This window comes from Paramacrobiotus metropolitanus, unplaced genomic scaffold (assembly GCF_019649055.1).
Source record: "Paramacrobiotus metropolitanus isolate TYO unplaced genomic scaffold, Prichtersi_v1.0 Parri_scaffold0000095, whole genome shotgun sequence".
In the NCBI taxonomy this organism is placed as follows: Eukaryota; Metazoa; Tardigrada; class Eutardigrada; order Parachela; family Macrobiotidae; genus Paramacrobiotus; species Paramacrobiotus metropolitanus.
This window is the reverse complement of record NW_026570315.1, coordinates 145,269-168,880: the sequence shown is the minus strand read 5'-3', so window position 1 is coordinate 168,880 and position 23,612 is coordinate 145,269. Positions and strand designations below refer to the sequence as shown.

At 47.3% G+C, this 23,612-nt stretch overlaps 1 protein-coding gene across 2 annotated transcripts; it reads left to right on the top strand.

Annotated features, from left to right (window-relative positions):
- Positions 1-21,024: 21,024 nt before the first annotated feature.
- LOC129596775 (uncharacterized) lies at positions 21,025-22,743 on the top strand. 2 transcript variants are annotated; one of them, XR_008691482.1, is made up of 5 exons: positions 21,025-21,702; positions 21,774-22,056; positions 22,120-22,323; positions 22,383-22,461; positions 22,522-22,743. XR_008691482.1 is itself a non-coding variant. In XM_055494120.1 (4 exons), the coding sequence occupies exons 1-2, from the start codon at positions 21,054-21,056 to the stop codon at positions 21,953-21,955; spliced, it is 831 nt and encodes a 276-aa protein (XP_055350095.1). In that variant the 5' UTR covers positions 21,025-21,053; the 3' UTR covers positions 21,956-22,323; positions 22,383-22,461; positions 22,522-22,743. The 2 variants fall into 2 exon arrangements, 1 of the variants encoding a protein (XP_055350095.1); XM_055494120.1 differs by having other exon boundaries at positions 21,774-22,323.
- Positions 22,744-23,612: the final 869 nt, after the last annotated feature.

Sequence of the window (23,612 nt, the reverse complement as noted above, 5' to 3'; positions counted from 1 at the left end):
CTCGAAGTTGATTAGGGCCAATTACGTTCATGATTCATCGGCTTTCAGAAACCATGTCATCGAAGCAAACGCTTAATAAGAAGGAACCCGTCCACTACGGATTATAACCTCCACCCATCAGCCACCGGAGTCCACCGTCAATCATGTTCATGGCCGATAAAGAACCATAGTTTTTTCTCCGTCAGGATCCGGACGCACGAAACAAAGCGGGCCAGCAAGTAAGTGCAGTTTCGAGTCCTAGGACGAACCCCGACGCTATCCTCACCAAATGCCCGACATCCGCGCTGAACCCTCGCGAGCGCATTCAACAGTCTCAGCGATTATCCAACTTGTCCATCCAGAGCGGCAAATCATTGGCCACAATCCTGAATTCCTTTTCGTCCGCCGTAAAAGTGCCGGGCAGTGGCCAACAGCCTTTCTCGCGTCCGATCACTTCGGCCGCGTTACATTTCGGCCGCACAGGTTCACTTCGGCCGACGTTCATTTCGGCCGTGGCTCACTTCGGCCAACACTCAATTCGGCCAACCCTCATTTCGGCAACTAGACATTTCGGCCATGGTAGTTTTCTAGGTTTTCTAAAAAATTTAGCAGGGCGTCGAGCAGAATCCGCGGATAAACTTATGGCAAATTTCTGCAGCTCCGGAGGAGGTTGGATCGCCGGCCTGGTTTTCGTTGCAGTTTGCCGATATGTGACCGACTTGATCACAGCGGTTACATTTGGCGCGACTGTGCTTTGGGTTACCGCCTCCGGTGGCCGACGGAATAATGCTCTGGCGCGTTGCCGATGGTCTCCTAGAAGGAATCATCGTGTCGCCTTGTCCAAATGTCGAAATGCTCGGGATACTAAGCTGCGAAATTTCGGAACTGGATATCGTACTCCAACACGTGCTCCAGTTTGTATCCACGAGCAGGATCCGCCATCAAGGATATGATGACAAGGTACCTGATCAATGGGAGAGTCAGTTTTTGTTCTACGAAAGTGCGGTATGCCATGAAGACGGAGAAGGCACGGTTCCAGCTGGCCTGGGAATTGATCTGCTCCTTCTTTGCCGCCGACGTGAAGGTGTACCCGCCTGTGGCTTCGTCCAGTGCCATGCGGGTCCCAGTTTGGCCGCGTTTTGCCGGTACGCGGTTCTGGGGCAAAAGGTCAGTGAAGTCGACAAATTGGCTGGGGTCTAATAGTTGCTCCCGTAGTTTTGGAGAGATCGCTGTGCCAGAGCGTTCGCCTCTGAGCTCACTCACCGCCGGATCGGAGCCGCCGAGCCGCTCTTGTGCTGCCGATCTGCATTCAACGGATTCCACCGATTCATTACAATGTTTTGGACCTCAGTGAAAGATCACTAGATTTTCAATTCGGTGTTTTCTGTTTTGGTTTTTCGCTGATGATTTTGGTGTTATGTTTACGATCTAATAAAATACGATTTTATTCGATCTTTGGTGTTCCATTTTCCGATCTCGATTCTCACTCACGTAGGAACGTATCGCTCAGAATCGCTCTCCTTGCACGGTGGAGATGCGTGTCGTGTAACGACCCTGTACTGATATTACGATCAGTAAGGAGAAGCGTGGTTTGAGCGGATGCGTCGAGTTTCCTAATTCTGAAGAGCGAGTTTAACGATTACTTTGTATTTTTTAACCTGTTTGTGTCGAGAATTAGGCGCAAGCGATCAGCTCCAAGTGGAACCCTGTACGATAGCGTGTTGGAGCGAAGAAATTCACCGACACCGTCGTGAATACCCGATTCCAGTTTCCCGATTCAACTTGTTGCTGCATCTTCGGATCAGCAACGTTATTCCCCCATACCCAGCCCACCCGGACGATTCTCCTGAATTCCTGTAGATCTAAGGACGCGCTTCCTTAGAACTCAACCGCCCCTGCAATCGACGGTTGAGTTCTAAGGAAGCGCGTGGTGGATTTCTGAAGAACTACGGATTTGCAAAGCTGGGACGAGTTTCTACGCGTTCAACGACCCCTGGATCTTTTCTGGTAAGTTCTGCTTGCGAAAGCAATTTAAGATCTTTATCGGAAGAGGAAATCGATGATAACGGATGCGATAATAATACTGTAAAATCGAAAAATTTCTGTCGAGTCGTTGATCGTGTCGATGCCTGGTTGAAGTTTTGCCTTGTTGCGATTGTTCGACGTCCGTGTGTTGATTTTTGAATTCTCCGTGTTGATTCTGCGATATCGTGATTTTGACCTTTTCGAAAAATTCCCGATCATTAATTTCGTTGAAGAATGAGATTAGTTGATCGACTAATTACGTGTGTTGATTAAAAAAATGTTGTGAGTGTGAACGTGATGAAGTGAGGTTGTGAGAATTTATTCGAAAATTAATCGTGAATTTAATCCGGATTACTATCGATTGGGTTTTGAGGCTGATTTTGAAATTGATTTCGATACTATCGATTCGAAAATGATGACAAGATCTCTAACTCAACAGCAGAAGAAAGGTTCAATTTTCTCGATCGTAGATTCGGTGCACAGTATGGACAGAGTCTATCTCCTCTTAGCAAGTCGAATAATACGATTAATCAGGATATTGAATCGACGAGTACGCAGACAGTAAAATCGAAGCCAGCAGTGAAGAAAGTACCGAAGCAGAAAGTAGTGAACCCCCCTCCTCCAGCAACTCATGCGGTGAATACTCGATATGGGACGAAGCATCGACAGGTTCAGTCGGATATCCCTGCGCGGGAGACCATTGAGCCTAGCTCGCTCCCTGAAAGATCGTCAGTGATTCCAGAGGCGCCTGGCGTTGACCGCCCGGTTTCAGCATCGAAAATCGCTAATATGGTCGATAACGAAATGAACGATAACATATCGGTTGCTGAAAGAAATTTGAACGATTCTCGATCAAATGAAATGTCTATCGACTCGATTCTAATGGGAAACGAAGACCTTAACGCTCCGTATGCTCTTGGTGATGTGGACAGTGAGGGTGACCTCCCTCTCCACAACACCACCGCAGTCGATTTGCGAACGCCCTTCAAACGAAGCACGTTTATGCGACGCAGTCCGCTTCCGACGATGGGTAAAATACCGGTGAATACTGGAAAAGAAAAATCGCCACCATCGAACGAAAGTAAGGCGAGCTTCCGGTCAGTTATCGATTCCGGAAACCAAGAGGAAGCAGCAAAAGTCGCGATCGATAAATCGTTGTTGGCAGGTGCAGAGTATGCACAGAATCTGCGTTTAGCGGGTGAAGTCACTGGTAAACTAAGGAAAGAGCTGTCGGTTGCTCACCAGGAAATCGCTGAGTTGAAGAAAGTGATTCGTGCAAACGCTAATGAGACCGATGGCAGCGATGAGTCGATTTTAGTTGAGGCTTTGGAGCGTCTGAAAACTCTGCAAGCAGAGATTTCCACGTTCAGAGCCGCGATGAAATTACGTGACGATACGATTATCGCACATGAAGGAACGATTACCCGATTACGAAGTGAAAGACAGAAGTTTCAGGACAAAGTCGTGCTTAGTCAGAGAGAACAAGTCGATGAGAAAACGAAATTGGAAGCCAAAGTGAAGAAGTATGGCGGAAAGCTGCTCTTGGCCGTTAATGGCAAGTTGCAGCAGGACGCCGAAATGCAGCAGATTATGGAAGATCGAGATCGATACCGTCATGAGCGTAATGAAGCTCTGGATAAGTTTGATCGATTAGCAGCAGATTACGATGCTTTGCAATTGATGTGCGAAGAATTGGAGAAGCAGTTGCAATCACGTCCTGTTAGTCCGGCACAGCCTGCCGGACACCGAAGACAGCCGTCGCGAACCGAGCGATGCGGCAGTGGAATCAGCCGCGGTTGTTCGCCGGTCGTTGAAAAACGTACTGGTGAAGCAGCCGGAAGTGGGGAGTTTCGCCGTCGACAGCTGGTTAAGGAAATAGTTATCGATAAAGCAGTGAATGGTAGGTCGAGAACGGCTGCCCGTTTTCCCGCCGACGTCGAAGAGGAAGTAACAATCGTTAAAGAAATCGTGAAACCGGTGCTCGAGGTCAAGGCCGATTCGGCTAAAATCTTCAAGGGTAATACGGTTACTCCAACGAAGTTTGGTGGATCGAAAGACAACGTCGAAAATTTTGTTTTGCGATTCCGATTGGCAGCAACAGCTAATGGTTGGGATGAGTCCGAAAACTCGCCAATCTGGCTAATGCTGTCAAGGATGACGCCTTGACTTGGTTCGATGGGTTGCTGACTTCCCCGTCGGCACCCACAACAAGCGAAGGGTTTTTATCGAAGATGGTTGAACGATTCGGTGACAGTAAAAAGTCAGTTAACGCGTTGACGGAACTGACAAATCGATCATATCGACCTGGGCAGGAATCGCTTGAGCAGTATCTCCAGACGATGGAAATACTGCGTGATCGAGCGAACTTCCAGGGCGATCCAGAGTATTTCGTATCATTTGTAATGCGTGGATTGAAAACCGATCAGAAAGTATACGATAAGGTGATGACGACACAGCCGGAAACAATCGATCAGCTTCGCCAGTATATTCGTTATCTGGTGTCTAGCGATCCAGACGGCTTCCAAGTTCCTGTCGATAATAAGGCGCGAAAAACTCAGGATAAATCGAAGAACGATTCAGCTGCTGTGCATGCGGTCGATGCTAAAGAAGCACGATCGGATGCTGGTGGTAGCCAGAAGGGTAGATCGAATGATGGGGGCGGCTTTGGTGGTCGGTCACGGTCACCTGGCCGCGGCGCCCCTCGTGGTCGTGGTGGTAATTTCGGTGGAAATCGCGGCGGCTTCGGTCGTGGCGGTGGAAACAATCGAGGTGGATTTGGTGGTCGCGGTGGCTTCGCTGGTCGTCAGAACTCTGGTGGTTCTGACAACAGCGATCCCTACAAACGCTGTACCAATTGCGATGTCGGTAGCCATACGATCGATGAATGTAAGTTTTGAGATGTGCCGCGCGATCAAAATCCGATCTACTGTGCGTATCACTATGCTGACGGCAGTCGCCGTTACGCTAGCGACTTTCGCCGAAACCGGGAAAATTCCCAAAGTCGAAACGATAGCTACCAGAGTCAGAACAACGGAAATCGACGTCGATTAAATTCGGGGCAAACGATAAGGCAGCGCAGTCAGGCCAGAGCCCTCGTGGTTCTGGTGGTGGCAGCCAAGACGCTCGGAGCCCCGGCGGTTCTCCCGGTGGTTCCCAGGGTGGCTTTCGTGGCGGCCAGGGAAACGTGAAAGGGCAGTAAACACCGGCTTTGCTGTCCCTGCACCTCCCAAACCGCCGGACATATCGATTAATGGATTTACGATACTGATACGATAACCGATGCGAATAACGATAACGATACCTGTATGATTTCTCAGCTGAAACCTAATTCATGCGAACCAAAGCGTACTCGTGCGCTGATGCATGTCGTCAGTGTCGATGGCGCTGAGGTTAACGCATTGATCGATTCAGGGGCGGAAACTTTTCTAGTTTTGGACGAATTCTTACGTGTGAGTCGAATCCCCCGATTCCCATTATCGAAACCACTGGACATTCGTGGCGTTGGTGGTGCCCGTAGCTTTCCGGTTACGGACTACTGCGCCGTTATGATAACGATAAAAGATCGAACGATACCTCATTCCCTATACGTCAAACCGATAAACGATGCAGTAACAGTACTGTTAGGCCAGGATTTCTTGGTCCGAATCCAGTACACTGTTCGTGAGAGTTCGATTATTAAATTAGACTTAGCGAGAGACTGTAAGCCTCCGCCGGAAGTCGTATCGAGCTCAAATCGACCGAGCAGTGTACATTTTGCGTCGACAGCGATCGACGCCGCGATACCGGTTCCAGTCTTCCCCGCGCCCTTGGCACGGAGAAAGAGTGCAACCACAATGCCTGTAAAGGATAAATCGATACCTGCAAAGGAAGCGATACCCGCAAGGGAAACGATGCCCGAAAAAGGACCGATGCCTGTAAAGGAAATGATGGCTGTGAAGGTTAATACGATACCCGAAAGGGCCAATAAATCGATTCAGACGGAAGCACTCGTGCCTCCGAACAATCGCGATAATGCGAAATTTTTCCCCACGCCCGTGGCACGGAAAAATGTTGCCGATAATTATAAGTCAGGGATTAATGCCTGGGGAAATTTATCCAAAGAATATCGCGTTTTTATCGATGATATACAGCGATCCGTCCAAAATAATCACCCGTTTCTCGCTGAATATATCGAACGACTCAAAGAATCGCGTAAAAACGGAGATGATTGAGCTATCGTGGCAGCCAAAGTGGAACTTTGGGCGCTTGAGACCGACATCGAACACGAAATCGAATACTGGGATGAATTCCAAGATCAGTTGATTCAAAAATTTCGGGACGAAGGCATTCAGCTCCCAGGGGGACTGTATGTTCCCGTCGACATGATCCATGAACGATTAATCGACAACGGAAAGAAGACGACTGAGTTGTTACTCGAGCACGTTCCGATTAAAGAACTTTTATCGATAACTCACGATAAGATTAAACCAAGGACTCCGAAACGAGTACGATTTAAAGATGAATTACCGGAATTTAGCAAAATCGTAACGGTTGTGCCGGTAGACAGCCCAGCCGCGCCTGCACTGGACATCCAAAGCGTCGATACTCCTCTTGCGTCTTCCGGCGCTCCTGCCGTGCACTCGCGCAATGCAAAGAGCAAGAAGACCCCTCCTGCGTCAGCGGGCGATATTAAATCGAAACCCGATAAACCTTGCATGGTGAAAAATGATAAAATTTCGATGAAAGATGATACCGTTAAAATTAACTATCGAGAAAGCGATGATGTTTTCAAAAGTCAAGGCCATAATATGCACGATACGTATCCAAAATATTCGAATAAGAAATTAATTGCAGCACCGACATCGTTGTCGGCCCTCATAAAAATCGGCCAATCAATGAAGGAAACTGCAGCTACATATGCAGCAAAGGCAGATAAATACGATAAAATTTTACTCGATAAAACTCCGAAAGAAATCGTTGCTGCTTGGAATAATACGCCGGTTGATAAATCGATACCTGTAATTGAATCGAATAACGATAAATGGGAATTCGCAGACGCATTCGAAGTCTGTGAGATCGCTAATCCTTGCCCGAAACGTAAATTGGTAAAGGTGTATGAGGTCGACGATTTTAATATCGATCCAGGTGCGACGTGGGTGTCAGTTTCAACGAGGCGGCATGCCAAGTTGGATACACCGTTGCACATCTTCATCGGTAATCCCAGCCTGTATTCTTCCGGTAAAATGGTGCCGGAAAGCGGGCTCGTGAAGCCAAACTATGGTAAATTCGATGTACTTGTATCAGATCATTCGATCTTGCGTCGCAAAGTCCAGAAATGCGCCTGGGTTGGTGTAATCGAAACGTATGAAGAGGACGATGACCCCGTAGTTGCTACAGCAGACGCCAAGCCGCGTACGCCGAAAGAGCATAGCGAGTTTTAAAATCGTTTAATTTGATGCACAAATCCCGCTTTAACCGGTGCTGAAAAGAAACAGTTTCAAGAATTGTTTGTCGAATTTTCCGATTTGTTTCCTACGTCGAAGCGACCGTATGGAAATGTTACGTGTTACAAACACACAATCGATACTGGTGATGCGAAACCGATTAAATCAAGACCTCATCGAACGAGTTGGAAAGGTCGTGCTTTTATCCAAGAGCACGCCAAGGAAATGCTTGAGCAAGGTGTAATTCGTCCATCGATTTCCGATTGGTGTTTTCCCGTAGTCCTTGCGGTGAAAAAGAACCCAGATGGGTCAACCGGTACTCGGTTTTGTATTAATTATATCGCTTTGAATAACGTAACGAAGGAGAACAGTTATCCACTTCCGAATCCTGACGTTCTACTCGATACCGTAACCGGTTTGTGGTTTCAATTGCTCCGCGGGATTTTTGTAATAAATACTTTTGTGGTTTCAATTGCTCCGCGGGATTTTGGCAAATCCCGATTGATGAAGATTCGATTGCAAAAACTGCGTTTATAACGCAAGACGGCCTCTATGAATTTCTTCGTATGATGTTCGGCGTTTGTAACGGGCCTGCAACGTTTCAGGCGGTGATCGGTAAAATCCTCGGTCTGTTACGTGATGATGGAATTTTCGGTTACCTTGACGATTTGATTTGCGCAGCTAAAGGATTGCCGAATTAGTGAAGAAAATACGTCGATCATTCGAGCGATTGTGCGCAGCTGGTTTAACGCTTAAGCCATCGAAGTGTCATATCGCTAAGACCAAGTTGCATTTTCTCAGTCACGTTATATCGGAAAACGGTATTCGTACCGATAAAGATAAAATTTCAGCGATTCGAGATTTTCCTAAGCCGACTACCGAAACTAAATTACGATCGTTCCTCGGCTTAGCCAATTACTATCGAAAATTCGTGAAAGATTACGCTAAAATTACTCGGAATTTGTACGATTTGTTTAGAAATAAGAAGGATGTCGTTAAAGACTGGACTCCGGTCCACGATGCGGAATCTGAATCGCTGAAGCAAGCGCTGACGGATGCGCCGTGCTTGGTAAAATTCGATCCCTTAAAACCGACAGTTATCGAGTGTGACGCCAGAACGATTGGCGTGGGTGCCGTCCTTCATCAGGACGACCACCCGATCGCTTACGCAAGTCGCTTATTACCGCCAGCAGAGCAGAAGTATCCAATTACTCAGCTCGAATACTTGGCGGTCGTATTTGCCGTTACCAAATTTCGCCATTATATCGATCATGTGCCGTTTACTGCAAGAACTGACCATCAGGCATTAACGAATTTAATACGATCTGCGTCGAATAAGCAAGGATCGAATGGTCGATTAACGCGATGGGCACTCTTATTGGGTAGCCACGATATGACGATAAAGTATCGACCGGGAAAGCAGTGCGGCAACGCCGATGCGTTGAGTCGCAACCCTGTCGGTCCTCCAGAGGAAGTCGATGAATGGGATGAATTAAAAGACGATAAATTCAGTAGCAAGACGGTATCAGTAATGTCGTTGAGCGACCCCGCCGACGAGATGCGACCGGAAGAGTCCTCGTATGCGTTTCTTCGTAATGAACAGTTACGCGATCCCAGTCTTGAGAAGATGATTCACGATATCGAAAGTCTTGCCGAAAGTATGTTTGTTTAAAAGCAACATTCGCAGTTCGAAATGTATCAAGGCGTACTGTATCGATTATCTACAGCTAATGATCGAATTAACCGACAATTTGTGGTGCCGAAACACTGGCGACTCGATATTCTGAAAGGAAAGCATGACAGTCCCGCCAGTGGTCATCTCGGCATCAAGAAAACTTACGATGCGATTGCCTTACGATATTATTGGCATAATATGACGACCGATATCGATGATTATGTAAGGAAGTGTCGTGGTTGCGACGCCCGGAAAGCCCCTCGACGCGCCCCGCCTGGCAAACTGCGAGACGTTAAAGTCGGTGAGCCGTTCTTTCGCGTCCAGCTGGACATTAAAGGACCGCTTCTCAAAACCGAACGTGGTAATGACCACATTGCAGTCGTTGTCGATGAGTTGACGAAGTTCGTAATCGCTAAACCGATAAAAACTCAGTCTGCACGGGAAGTTGCGAACTTCCTGTTATACGACGTAATTTTGCCATATGGCGCGCCTCATGAGAATAATACCGATCAAGGTACTAATTTTATGGGTCGATTAATGCAATCGCTACTCCGTGAACTGAAAATATCGCACCATTTTGGATCTGTATACCATACAATCGGGCGCGGCCTGGTCGAAAGGCAAATGCAGACGATTGCCGATTCCTGATCCATTTATGTTAAGAATAAAAATAAGACCGATTGAAATTTAGTCCTACCATTTATCATATCAGCAAGAAATCGTGTTGTACAGGCGACGACGCAATTTCCTCCGTTTTATATGTTATACGGCCGGGAACAGGTTATTCCATCCGATACTGTAACGAAAACGAATGTTTCCGTCAAGCTCGGTACGATTAAGGAGTACATGGATGCTCTTCTATCGAATTTAGCCGAAGCGCACGAGTTAGCTAAAATTTATATCCAGCAAGAACACGATGAAACCGCAAATCGATTCGATAAGAAGCGAACGGAAAGTGAATTTATTGTTGGTGACGCCGTTTGGCTCAATATTCCGAGAAAGAAAGGAGAGTCGAAAAGTTTACGCGATCGTTACGACGGTCCGTATGAAATTATCCGTTTTCCGTATGATGGTGCAGCGATAATTCAAAAACAGGGCGAGAAAGATAAAATTAAAGTGACCGTATCGCGATTAAAACCGTATGTTTTCGATGATGATTTACTTGTAAATGCGAATAACGATGAAGTAGTTGAAATCGATAACGCAGCAGAAACGGAAATGATAATCGATGAACCTGTTGCGGATAAAATCGATGAGTCATCCCCTGACGCCCTGACGTTCATAGTGGAGAGAATAGAGAAAACGATAATAACGCCGATAAAAAGTCGGAAATTAAATCGAGCAGTAAGTTAAAAATTAAATTACAAAATCCGCTGTTTAAATCGACGGCCAGAAACCCCGCCCAGCCTGCGCACGCTGCGCAGACGGATGGCACGGCCGATAAAATCGATGAAGATAAAGCCCACGATAACGCCCTGGACGAGCCGATTGAGCCAGAAGATCACGCGTTTCTTCAGAAGCTGGAGAAGAAGAAGAAGCCGAAGTTTATCTGAATCGATGCTTGAATATTTTCCATGCAGAAATTCTGCATCGATTTCACGAATTGAGATAATAATGCTGGTTGAGATGCGCTTACCTCGCATCAATCGTTGATTGCATCGATTATCGATCAATATCGAAGCAGCCTGTTGGCAGCGGCAGAATTTCTGTTCTAGGTGGCCAAATCGCCCGTCACGTTCTTGAAAAGATTCCGAGTGAACGAACCATGCGAAACGGAGACGTCAACTTGCCGTAGCAGTCCAACGAAGGATGGAACTCATTCCGGCGTTTCATCATTCAAATGGAATAAGAAACGGAAGCCGATGACGCAATACATACTGAACTGGAGATAAAAGCGCGATTCACGGCGGCGTACGAGCAGTGACAAGAAGAATCGAATGGATGAATAACCGAATGATGTTAACCGCAGAAGTGTGAAAGCCGATATTAAATATAAATATGATGAATAAATGAAACAGCGCCATGGATAATTATGCCTGCCGATGAATATCGCACCGATTTCACAAGTGCCGAAATGAGACGAAGAACGACGTAACGAGATAAAATCCGAAGCAATGAAAACGAGAGAGAGAACAAAACAATAAAATGGCGCGAACGACGTTGATGAATGAAAGGAAGAACGAATGAAAAGAATATGGGAAACGGATAAACTGATGAAGTACGACGAGAGGATGAAGTCAGTGAATGTGGAAATCGTCTCTACCAGCCTGGTAGTTATGGAATTGTCCCGCATCGTCTCCATCAATCAGGTGGTTATGGAAATGTCCCGCATCGCGACCGTCAGTTAGACGGTCTGGAAATCCCGAATCGAAGTCGTCATTCTGGCGGCATGGAAAAACCCGAATCGTTGTCGCAAAACTTGCAACATGGATGACCCGAATCGAAGTCGTCATTTTGGCGGCGTGGAAATCCCTCATCGTTGCTATCTTCGGGTGGCACGGATCTCGACGAACGAAACAGTCAGTCAGTGAAGAATCTGATTCCGGGGAGGATAAGAAGAAAGGGCGAGGAAATATGCGGCGCGATGTTAACGTCCCGAATTTCCAGAAACTTACCGAAATGGAAATCGACTCAAATGATAAAGAGAAGAAGGGACAGAACGATAAACCGCGTGAAGATGAGAAGATGGACACGTCGGCGCCCGCTAATGCGCCTGAACAGAGCAGTGTCGGAAGTGTGAATACTTTACCTGTGGCTCCATCGCTGGAAGATATGCAGAATCTGAATCTGGAAGCGATTGGTATGGTGAAGAAACCGGATGAGATAAACCGGACGATGGAATGAAAAAAGCGGACGATAACGAGAAGAAATGAAGTGGTGAAATACGAAGCGCAGTGATGAATGGTCTACCTCGACAGTTTGACGATAATCGCCCCGTGAAACTGTAAGTCTCCTCCCGGAATCCATAGAATCGACCAGTGAAATAAGCTTTCATTTTGTTTCGATTTTATTACGCTTTTAAAAATGCATTTAATAACGATTGGTTGTGTTAACGATTTTGACGATCGTCTTACGTTGTGATTTTGCTAACGATTTTCTAATCGTGTGATGAAATGCGCATTTGACTTTTGTTTCTCACTTACCGTTGACCTCTGTGATCGGTATTGTGTTTTTACGATTTGTTTTTATTCAATGTTAAAATCGCCATTAACCAGCGAGTCATCCCCCGATGTTTGATACGGATCCGATGCACGTCGGAGGACCTCCGTGTCCCCGCCCGTGGCATGCCAGAGCGTTCGGCTCTGAGCTCACGCCGGTCTCGGATTGGTCCGCCGGATGGAGCCGCCGAGCCCGCCGAGCCGCTCTTGTGCTGCCGATCTCCATTCATCGGATTCCACAGATTCATTACGATGTTTTGGACCTCAGTGAAAGATCACTAGATTTTCAATTCGGTGTTTTCTGTTTTGGTTTTTCGTTGATGATTTTGGTGTTATTTTTACGATCCAATAAAATACGATTTTATTCGATCTTTGGTGTTCCATTTTCCGATCTCGGTTCTCACTCACGTAGAAACGTATCGCTCAGAATCGCTCTCCTTGCAGCTGGGACATGATGTGATGGAGATGATCCAATGGTCACCGGCGCGGCGCCGAGACGTGCAAAGACGGATGGAACGTTAGAGGGCGCTTCAATTGCCATAACGCTGTCTTCGCGCTTGCCGTCGGCGGTGGTGACGCGGTTGGATGCTGGGGACAGAGAACGTCGTGTACGTGCGGCGTCGACTTGCAGTACAGGTTGGCTGGAACCCTGCTGCGCTGTCGAGCCGCGGATTGCTGCGACTTCTCTCTGAGTTCCGCCAATTTTAGCCAGGTTGTGGGCGTGGGATTGCGGGATGATCCAGGAGGAACGACCACGACCTGATGTTCCGCCGGGTTGGAGTATCGATTCCTGGTGACCTTCGTGGGTACTTGATGGTGCACCTGCCGTTTGTTATACCGGGATCCGGGTTGTCTTTATTCGCTTGACCTCGGGTCATTATTACGGGCAGTAATGTCAGAGCAGAAGGCTCTGTACACAGGCCAGCCGCCCCACCGCCGCCTACGTGGTTGGCTCAAGCTCAAGCACAAATATCTTGATCTCAGCCAACAACGGCGATGGCACAGTGGCTGTGCTACGTGGATCACACACTCGGTAGCCAGCGGTTCGATTCCGCTCCATCGCCATTTTTGCGAATGCCTCACGGAACCGCCCTTCCTCGCTGAGATCCCCACGGACAGCCGACTGAGGGCTGACTCTGTGACAGTAATCAACACGGATTTTGTTGAATGAGTAGACTAACTGGTATCTGATATAACTAACTGATATAAAGAAAAGTTTGCAACTGCACGCTAGCTTAGCAAAACTGAAATGAGCTGCAGTGCAAACAGCTATGAACATAATGAACTCTAACAACGATCGGTGCAATGCTGGCGCTAGGAAAAACAATTAAAATTGTTTTAATTGTTATTAATGTGGCGTACAAGTGTTGTGCTGTCTGTTATGTCTTCAGTTTTATGCCCACATTCTGTTTTTCTAGCGCCAGCATGGCACCGATCGTTGTTAGAGTTCATCGCTGCTTGCACCGCAGCTCATTTCAGTTTTGCCAAGCTAGCGTGCAGTTGCAGTTGTCTTTCTTTAAGTCAGAGATATCAGTTAGTCTACTCATTCAACGAGATCCGTGTTGGTTACTGCCTGTAATAATGACACGAGGTCAAGCGAATAAAGGCCAACCGGATCCCGGTATAACACACGGCAGCGTGCACCACATCAAGTACCCACGAAGCAAAAGGTCACCAGGAATTTCGGTGCTCCAGCCCGGCGGAACATCAGGTCTACCGTGGTCGTCCCTCCTGGATCATTCCTCGGCAATCCCACGCCCACAACAATCGCCGAAATTCACTCCCAACTGGCGGAACTCCAGAGAGAAGACCCATCAATCCGTGGCACGACAGCGCAGCTGGGTTCCAGCCAACCTGTACTGCAAGTCGACGCCGCATGTACACAACGTTCTCTGTCCCCAGCCTCCAACCGCGTCACCACCGCCGACGGCAAGCGCGAAGACAGCGTCATGGCAATCCAAGCGCCATCTAACGCTCCATCCGTCTTTGCACGTCTCGGCGCAGCGCCGGTGACCAATGGATCATCTCTATCACAGCATCTCTCAGCGGTCTCTCCAAAACTACCTGAGCAACTATTATACCCCGGCCAATTTGTCGATTTCACTGACCTTTTGCCCCAGAACCGCGTCCCGGCAAAACGCGGCCAAACCGGAACCCGCATGGCTCTGGACGAAACCACAGCCGAGTATACCTTCACGTCGGCAGCAAAGAAGGAGCAGATCTGTTCCCTGGCCAGCTGGAGCCGTGCCTTCTCCGGCTTCATGGCATACCGCACTTTTGTAGAACCAAAACTGACTCTTCCATTGATCAAGTACCTTGACCTCATATCCTTGATGGCGGATCCTGCTCGTGGATACAAACTGGAGCACGTGTTAGAGTACGATATCCAGTTCCGAAATTTCGCAGCTCAGTATCCCGAGAATTTCGACATTTGGACCAGGCGACACGATGATTCCTTCCAGGAGACCATCGGCTATCCGCGCCAGAACATTATTCCGTCGGCCACCGGAGGCGGTAACCCAAAGCACAGTCGCGCCAAATTCAACCGCTGTCATCAGGTCGGTCACACAGCGGCAAACTGCAACGAAAACCAGGCCGTCGATCCAACCTCCTCCGGAGCTGCAGATATCTGCCATAAATTTAACCGCGGATTCTGCTCGACGCCCTGGGTGAACGGCCGTAAGCACACTTGCGCCACCTGCGGTTCAAGTGCCCACGGAGACTACAGCCACGGCAGAGCTGGCAACTCACACGCACGGGATGACAACGCCAACGAAGCCTGACCTACCTGCTTATCTTGGCCATCCTAACCCCCCACATCGTTGCTAATCCTGTTACCGAAGCGCCGTCTATGACCTCGCGAAACGGAACCGGCATTCAGGGACCAAACTCAGCGGCTCCACTTTCCGGCTTCCCCTTATTTGGGGTTTTGTTTGGGGTTTGAGGTGCAGGGAAAGGAAACCGGCAAGCGCGCACACACCAGGTGCGCATACGGAGCTTCACCGATTCCCAGCCGAGAGCTTCCACATGCCCACTTTCCCCTCCCGCCATGGTAAAAGATACAAGAGTAGCAACACATTAACTTAGGTTTTTAAGTTTCTTAGGTTTTTCCGGTTTTTTAGGTTTCTTAGGTTTTCTTAGATTTGTTATTTCATAGGTTTTTTTTATTTCCTTATGTTTTCATGGGTTTTCCTGGGTTATCCTTAGGTGATTAATTTGATGATTTTCAGATTTCTTTTTATTTTCTTTGTTTTCCTAGGTATCTTACGGTTAGGTTTTCAGTACTCCCCCGGTAGACTTTGTCACTTCGCGTCATCGAAAGGGAGACATGAAGGTGACAGTGATACTTCAAGAACTGCTCGAACACATTGTGCGTGCAAAAATTAATGATATGAACGCGGCCATTTGCTATCACTTTTTTGATTAAATGGCTTTAAGTTACCAATAAATTTATATCGAAAGTAACGTTTTCTTGTAAATCAAACTAAAATAAGCATCGGCCGAAATTTACTGTGGCCGAAGTGATCGGTGGCCGAACTGAATGACGGCCGAAGTGGATGGCGGCCGAAAACTTTGGCCGAAATGAAAACGGCCGAAGTGATCGGCAGCCGGCATTTCTACGGTGTCGCCAACCGCCCTTGGTCGTACTCCAATTGCGAAGGATGAACGTGTTTTCCAGGATCTGTATTTGCCCAGCTGCAGGCCAAGAATTTGAAGCTGGTCGCAGAAAACTCTCGTCTGTCCGATCGTCGCAGTAATTCGCCGATGGCTGAAACAGTCGTTTAACGGCCTCCTCCGGAGAACCGCGTTGGTCACCAACCGCTAACCAGCATCTTACAACAGTTTTTTTACCTTTGACATATCCGCAAAACCTCTCCGAAATTTGTCGTGCTTTTATCCCATTCCATTAATACCAGTTGATCCGACCGAAATAGACCGTCAGTCGAAGCGCTTCACGCGCGGATACAGTGGCAAAGAGGGAGAGCGAAGCCCTTCGTATGGCCAGCCATCACACCGTGATCACCAGGCAGCGGCTGCCAGAAATGCATCCCGCTGAGATTTTCTTCGTCCGACAACCACCTACGGGTAAACTGACGGCGATCTTATGCCGTCCTTCTCGCGTCCGCGTCACCGACCGATCACCGCTCTGGTGATCGGTCGGTGATGCGGATCGGTCGGTGACCGTCATCAAGCGCCTCGCTGACTTGATTTTGCTGCGGCAAAACAGGTCATGTGGTGGCCAACTGCCCGCGGAATCAGGTTGCTCAGTTGCAGGCAGAATTGTCGGAACTCAAACGTAAGGTGAGTTTAAAAGTGCGCCCAAATGCTTCCGGCGCTGACACCGAAGCATTCGCCCGCCTTCTTACCGATATCCATGGCCTTCTGGAGCAGTACCACGCCGACGCCATGCAGGCCATCCAACCAAAAACACCAGCAGGAGGATACTGTTTTGACCTTGGCGAACAGGTTGCGCTAAACATGACCGATGTGTACACAAAGCAGCGAGCGGGACGCCGATTATCGTCGTCGACCGCGTTTGCAGTGGAAATCCGGACGAGCAGCCCACCTACACTCTGGCTTATATTATGGGTGTTGGCACGAAAATTTCCGCCGCCGAGGACCGTCTGGCATTGTATGCTGATTTTTTATCTGACTTCGGAGTCCGTCCAGACAAGCGCAATACGATCCGGCGTGGCAATATCGTGGAGGTGATCCATCTCGAAGGACAGCAGCACAAAGGGCTGGCGTCTATGGGAAATTAACATAGGAAAGGGTGTCGTTACCTGAACCCCCCATGAGCAAGTTTAACCACGCGGCAGTTACTTGAATGGGTCTGTTGTCAGAGAGGTCTATGCTTAACAACAGCTTTACTATAGGTGGGACTGTAGCCCATAGAGATCTATAGTTAACGATAAAATGGAACCAGCTTTACTATAGGAGGGACTGTAGCCCATACAGATCTATGGTTAACAGTGTAGCGAACCGTTGCAACTTTGCACACGTGGCGCACCACTATGACGTCACACGTTTATCGAACTGCTTAACTTTGCACACGGAACGCTAGGCGATGACATCATACTCGAATTTAACCGTTACAACTTGCGGCTATTCGAACCGCCTTGGAGGCAACCCCTTTCGGGGGCCCCACCCCTTTAGGTGCCCAGCCCCTCTGGTGGCCCTGCCTTTTTTGGGGCCTAAACGTCCAACCCTTTGGGGGCCCAACCCTTTTGGGGGCCCAAACCCTTGGGAGCCCAACCCCTTTGGGGGCGCAACCCATTCGGGAGCCCAACCCCTTTGGGGGTCTAAAAGTCCAACCCTTTGGGGGGGTTGGATTGGGGAGCCCAACGGGTCCTAACCCCTTTAGGGGCCCAATACCTTTAGGGTCCCAACCCCTTTGACGGCCCAACCCCATCGTGGGGCCCAACCCCATCGTGGGCCCCACCCCTTTTGGGGGCGTAAGCTTCAAGGATCCGACCTTTTAGAAAACCACCGCTCACAAGAACACTTTAAAAACCCCCACGGCAACCCCTATCGAAACACCCACCACTGGAATCAAACCTGTGCACACGACCTGTTTTCTACGACGCCAAGCGTTGCAGGTTTGCACACGGAATTTGGATATTACATCACACCGGCCATGGTTGGTCTGATTTTGCAGACGACCTTCATTTGCATTTTTGGAACTAATCCTGTGCAAAACCAGAAATTCTGAAAATGCAAGGAACGGTTTAACTTTGCAATTTACTCAACCGCATAGCGCTGTATCGAAAGACACCCACGGATACACCCACGGACATATTTTTAAAATCATTGCACCTGTTTTTACATTTACTTCCTTGTTTATTACTTCCTTATTTGCACTCTTACTTGCACTCGTACGTTTTTACTTTCTGCGAAATGCATAGGAGAGTGCTATGGAACGCAAGGTTTTTTCGAGTATAAAATCTCGGTGCGACAAATTCGTTCGGACTAAAATTTCGGCAGTCTCGATTTCATTTTTGAGGAAAGTGTTTTTTTCAAAAATTGCTTACGTTTTAAAATTTACCGATTAGTTTTTCTAGTTTTTAAGTTTGCAATCTTCTAAAAATGGATTACGAATTATCTGATGCTGACCTTATTGATGCTGCTGCCTTAGCAGTATTGGACGATTGGGTGGCCGAAGATCAGGACATGTTTGATGATGGCAATCAGTTGATTGGAGAATCTCAAGTTGGGGGTTCAGTCGAAATTGATTTTCAAGTGGCTGAACGTATAGCCGTTGAAGCTAGTGGTTATTGTTATTCTAAAACGCAGAGTATGCACTTTAAACTGTTTCGTGTAAGCGTACATGATCTGGACAATATTCGATTTAGTGATGCAACGGCCATAATTGTGTCTGTGTTGGATTATATTTTGGGAGTTGTTTTATGCCGAATCGCTGACCACCAGTACGTGCGTGTTTCTGTGGAGTCGTCATACCTGTCCTTTCCTATCTGGACACCTGCGACCTTGCGATCGCAGTTGACCGTGGAACGCTGGATGGCTAAAATCTCCAAAGTTCTCAACTCACACCAGGAGTGCATTATTGATGATTCCTTTGAGGTTTCCGTTGAGCATACTGAGATTCCCTCTGGTCGATGTGTTCGCGATGTCCCGCCTTTGCTGTATCGAAAGCTCCGTAAGATGAGCTCCGTGATTTTAGTTGATAATGACGATGATATCTGCATAGCTCGAGCTCTAGTTATTGGAAAAGCCTTTGCCGATGACCGGAAAGAATATGCCCGAAAAATTGCCAAGGGAAAAAGAGAAATCCTTTCCGAATCAAGAAAAATAATCGCCGCTGCCGGTTTACCTCAACGTGAGTACACAATTGCGGATTTTCAGGCCTTTGAAAACGTTCTACCTGGCTATCAGATCATTGTTGTAAGCACAATGCAAGCCAGCAGCATTGTGTACAGTGGAAAGCATGAAGAGAAGCACGTCTGCCTTTTGCTACATAATCACCATTTTGATTTATTAACATCCATGCCAGCATTTTTCAAGCGAAGTTATTGGTGCTTTAGGTGCAACAAAGGCTACAATGACCGAAGAAGCCATCGTTGTTCTGGACAGTGCAATCAGTGTCTTCGTCCAGCTTGTGCGATGGATTCCTCTGTTATGTTGACCTGTCCTGACTGCAAGCGAAAGTTTTACGGACAGTCTTGTTTCGATCATCATAAGTTAGGTCCAAGTACTGAAAAGTTATTTCGCACCCGGCGGAGCATCTGTAGTACAGTAAGATTGTGCATTCATTGCGGATCTGTGTATTCGCTAATGCAACGGAAACCAGAAAACACTCACCGCTGCGGAGAGATATTCTGCAAGACCTGTCGGGATCATGTCCTGAGCGATCACCGGTGTTACATGGAGCCGCAGATATTGGGTCCCATCCAGATGATGCAGTACAACGATGCTCAGTTTCTGTTTTTCGATTTTGAAACCTACGTTGCCGAAGACGGACGGCTCTACCCAAACCTTGCTGTAAGCGCGGTAATCTTCTTGACTTTAACTAATGATATTTTATTTGTCTCATTGCCTTTTAAATGTGAGTTAATAATTTATGACATCCGTTTTACTTTTCCCCCTCCAAAACATTATTGTTTTTTCTAAAATCTAACTATGCTGTATAATGAAGCCTCTTCGAAAAACCTTTTGGGAAATTAATTATTTTTTTTCAAGGGCACTAGTATTGCATTATTATCTTATTAAAACAAAACATTTGGTAACTAAAGTCGAATTCTGGGGCAGATATAACCTTTAAGGAAAACCCATTACCCCCACCGAAACCCCAAATAAACCCCCACGAGCACACCCGCGCGAACACCCACGTGTAAACCCGTCGATATTATTTAGTTTTTTTTGTTTATGTTGCTTTAGGTTGTGCAAAACGATGAGGGCGAGTAATGGATTTTTCCAAATGAGGAGGAACCACTTGGTGACGTTACCGACCAACTTTGCCGATTTCTTTTCAGCGAAGATCATCGTGACCATTTTATTATTGCTCACAATTTTAAACTAATTCGTTCTCTTTCAGTAGCTTAGCTGTAAATGTAAAGATGCTTTTTGTAGGGTTTTGATGGCTACTTTATCACCAACTGGTTACTTACCAACGGCATTGTTTCCCGAGTGATCCTGAATGGCGGGAAGATTATGCAGCTGGACGTACCACAGTTGAACATTCGTTTCCGAGACAGCATTAACTACAATCCGCAGAGCCTGTCCAAATGGCCGGCCACATTCGGAATTAAGGACACTTCCAAAGGACAGTTCCCGCATCGCTTCAATCGACCCGAAAACTAGGATCGAGTGACCGAGTTCCCTTCCATGGAGCAGTACGGGTACCGGTTTATGAGCAAGAAGGACCGCGAATCCTTCGCAACCTGGTACAAGGATGAAGTAGAAGCAAAGAACAACACCTTCGATTTCCGGAAGGAGTTTGTGGAGTACTGTAGCAACGACGTCACCGTTCTTCGCAAGTGCTGTCTGCAGTTTCGCAACTTGTTTCTCGGGATGAGTAATGGAATCTGTCCATTTTCTTCTTCATTGACGATTGCCTGATTATGCGGTCTGTACTGGCGCGCCAACATCCTCAAGGCCAACCTTAGGGCTAACATCGTCAAGGTATCCCTGCGGTGGAATTAATCCAATGGATTAATTCCACCGAAGGGATACCATTCCAACCGCAACCAATCCGTAAAAGCGCTCAAGTGGCTGCAATGGATGGAACTGTAAGAAAACTGCTCAATACAAACGAAAGCATCCGGATCCGAGTTCATGGTCGGGCAGTACTGTGTGGATGGATATGCTGAAGCCACCGGCAAAGTTTTTGAATTTCACGGTTGCTGGTACCATGGATGCCCAGAATGCACTGCGTGTGATACAATCCGTCCATTTAGAAATTTGCCAATGAGCAAGACCTACGAACAAACGCTTCAGCGCAACGACCACATCCGGAGTTTGGGATACGAACTGTGCGTCATTTGGGAGCACGAGTTTGATGATTTAGTAAAGCAAGAGCCAGATTTTTCGGCATTTATGAAAGAAATCACCGTTTGCCAGCCTATCAATCCCCGGGATGCGATTTACGGCGGCCGCACCAATGCCACCAAGCTTTTCCACAGCGTGAAAGACGATGAAAAAATCCGATACTTCGACGTCTGTAGCGAATATCCATATGTCAACAAGCACAAGCACTATCCAATTGGGCATCCAACCATCATCCTCAAAGATCTCGGCCTGGTAACGGATTACTTTGGCATCATTCATTGCAAAATTTTGCCACCTGCGGATCTGTTTTTGCCTGTGTTGCCATATCGATCAAATGGAAAGCTTGTATTTCCTATTTGTCGGACCTGCGTCAGCACACAGCAGAACGCCCCCTGTAAGCATTCTGCCAATGAGAGAGCGTTGACGGGGACATGGTGTAAGTGACAGTAGACACCCACGGGACACCCACGGTAAACCCCCACAGAAACCCCCACTAAACATTTTTAGGTACACCGGAGCTTCATGCAGCAATTGATCGGGGCTATTCGGTTGTGAAGATTTTCGAAGTGTGGCATTTTGAACAGTCTAAAGAACGATTGTTTGCGGACTACGTTGACCGGTTCCTGAAGATCAAAACTGAAGCGAGCGGATGGCCGGCCTATGTCGTCACAGACCAACAGAAGGACTAATACCTGCGGGACTTTCACGGGCACGAAGGTATCGAGCTGGACAGCGACAAGATTGAAAATAACCCGGGCATGAGGGCGTTAGCCAAATTATGTTTAAACAGGTATTCATCTCTTGCTATAATCTGAAGCAACGTATTACTTAGTGTGCACGGAAGTACTTGTAGCTTTTGGGGTCGTCTTGGTATGCAAGGCAACAAGCGGAACACCAAGTACATCACCAGTCCGGAAGAATTTAACCGGATGCTCCTTTCCGGAGAGTACCACATTCACTCCTGGGACATGTTCAGCGATGACGTACTGCAGCTGTCCTACACCAAAGAGTTGCCGTTTGTGGAGCAAAACCCCCACACAAATGTCGTACTGGCAGCGTAAATGTCTTGGTATTTTGTCTGTTGTATTGACGATATGAATATGAAAATTAATTTAGGTTCACTACTGCTGGGCGCGACTGTATTTGTACGGGTGTATGAAGCAGGTGCAAAATAGACTGCTGTACTTCGACACAGGTATAAATTCTTTTAAAGTTGCCACTCTATAAGCAGTCTGTATATGTTTTTCGTTCGTAGACTCCATAATTTTCGTGGATAAACCTGGCTTCCCCACTCCACCCACAGGCAAGTTCCTTGGCGACGTCACCGACGAACTGCAGTCTGGTCAGTTCATCAGTCAGTTCGTTAGCCTTGGCCCGAAGACCTACTCCTACAAGGCCAATGATGGAAAGAGCGTTGTGAAGGTGAAAGGCTTTACACTGAACGGTCACACCAGTGAAGTCATCACCTTTGAAAAAATGGTGGACGTTTTAGAAAAGAAGACGGACTTTCTTGTGGCAGAGTACCCTGACAGCATACAGCGTGTGAAAAAGTTAATGACTCTTAAACAAGTTGATTTGTCTAAACGCTTGAGCTATACGTATGATAAGCTTAGAATTGTTGATGCCAATTGGATCACGCTTCCTTATGGTTATACGTCGCGATAAATGGAAATAAAATATGAAGCAGTTTCCTTCGACTTCATTTTATTGGCAACATTAACACGAGATCAATCATTGCCCATGTCAAATCGACTTCCGTTTTAACGCCCAGAAAATTACAGCGCCCACTAGCAAATAAAATGGCAGTACATTCCGGCAACTTTATGCGCAAACCCAAAAACCGATCAGCAAAATACGAAACATTTAACGTTTTACTAACGCGGTCGAGGTCAAACCGCTGACCAAAGTCATGCGTCCTCACAATATTTACCACTTTGAAATCGGTAACACGAAAATTATAACCAATTTTACATAGCAACCGTACAAAATATTCTAACCAAGAACGCGATTCGTCCAAATTCTTTCCGCCATTCACAGTCATTTTACCGTTGACATACAGCTGACAGTGAGCTTTTGGTGGCACAATCCGACTCAGAAGAAGCCCCGAAAATGATCGAGGCGTGTACTGGGCCAATGGCAAGCGTTTTTCAATGACATTCAGGTTCAGTTGGCAGTTCAGCTTTGCGGTGGCCACAACATTGGTGATCCGCACCATTCTTGTACAGCCACAAACCAAAGATGATTGCCTTCCGCTGGGTGGTTTGGGTCGCTGACGTTAGCTGCCGAAACGTTGGACAGTGATAATCCTCCAAATTGAAGACTTCCGGAAGATATTTTTCCAATAGG

Bases quoted from the DNA above. Each gene is read 5' to 3' on its own strand.
- LOC129596775 (XM_055494120.1), top strand. From the start codon at position 21,054: ATGGTCGGGCAGTACTGTGTGGATGGATATGCTGAAGCCACCGGCAAA. The intron at 21,703-21,773 runs GTAAGTGACAGT...AAACATTTTTAG, and splicing joins AGCGTTGACGGGGACATGGT to GTACACCGGAGCTTCATGCA.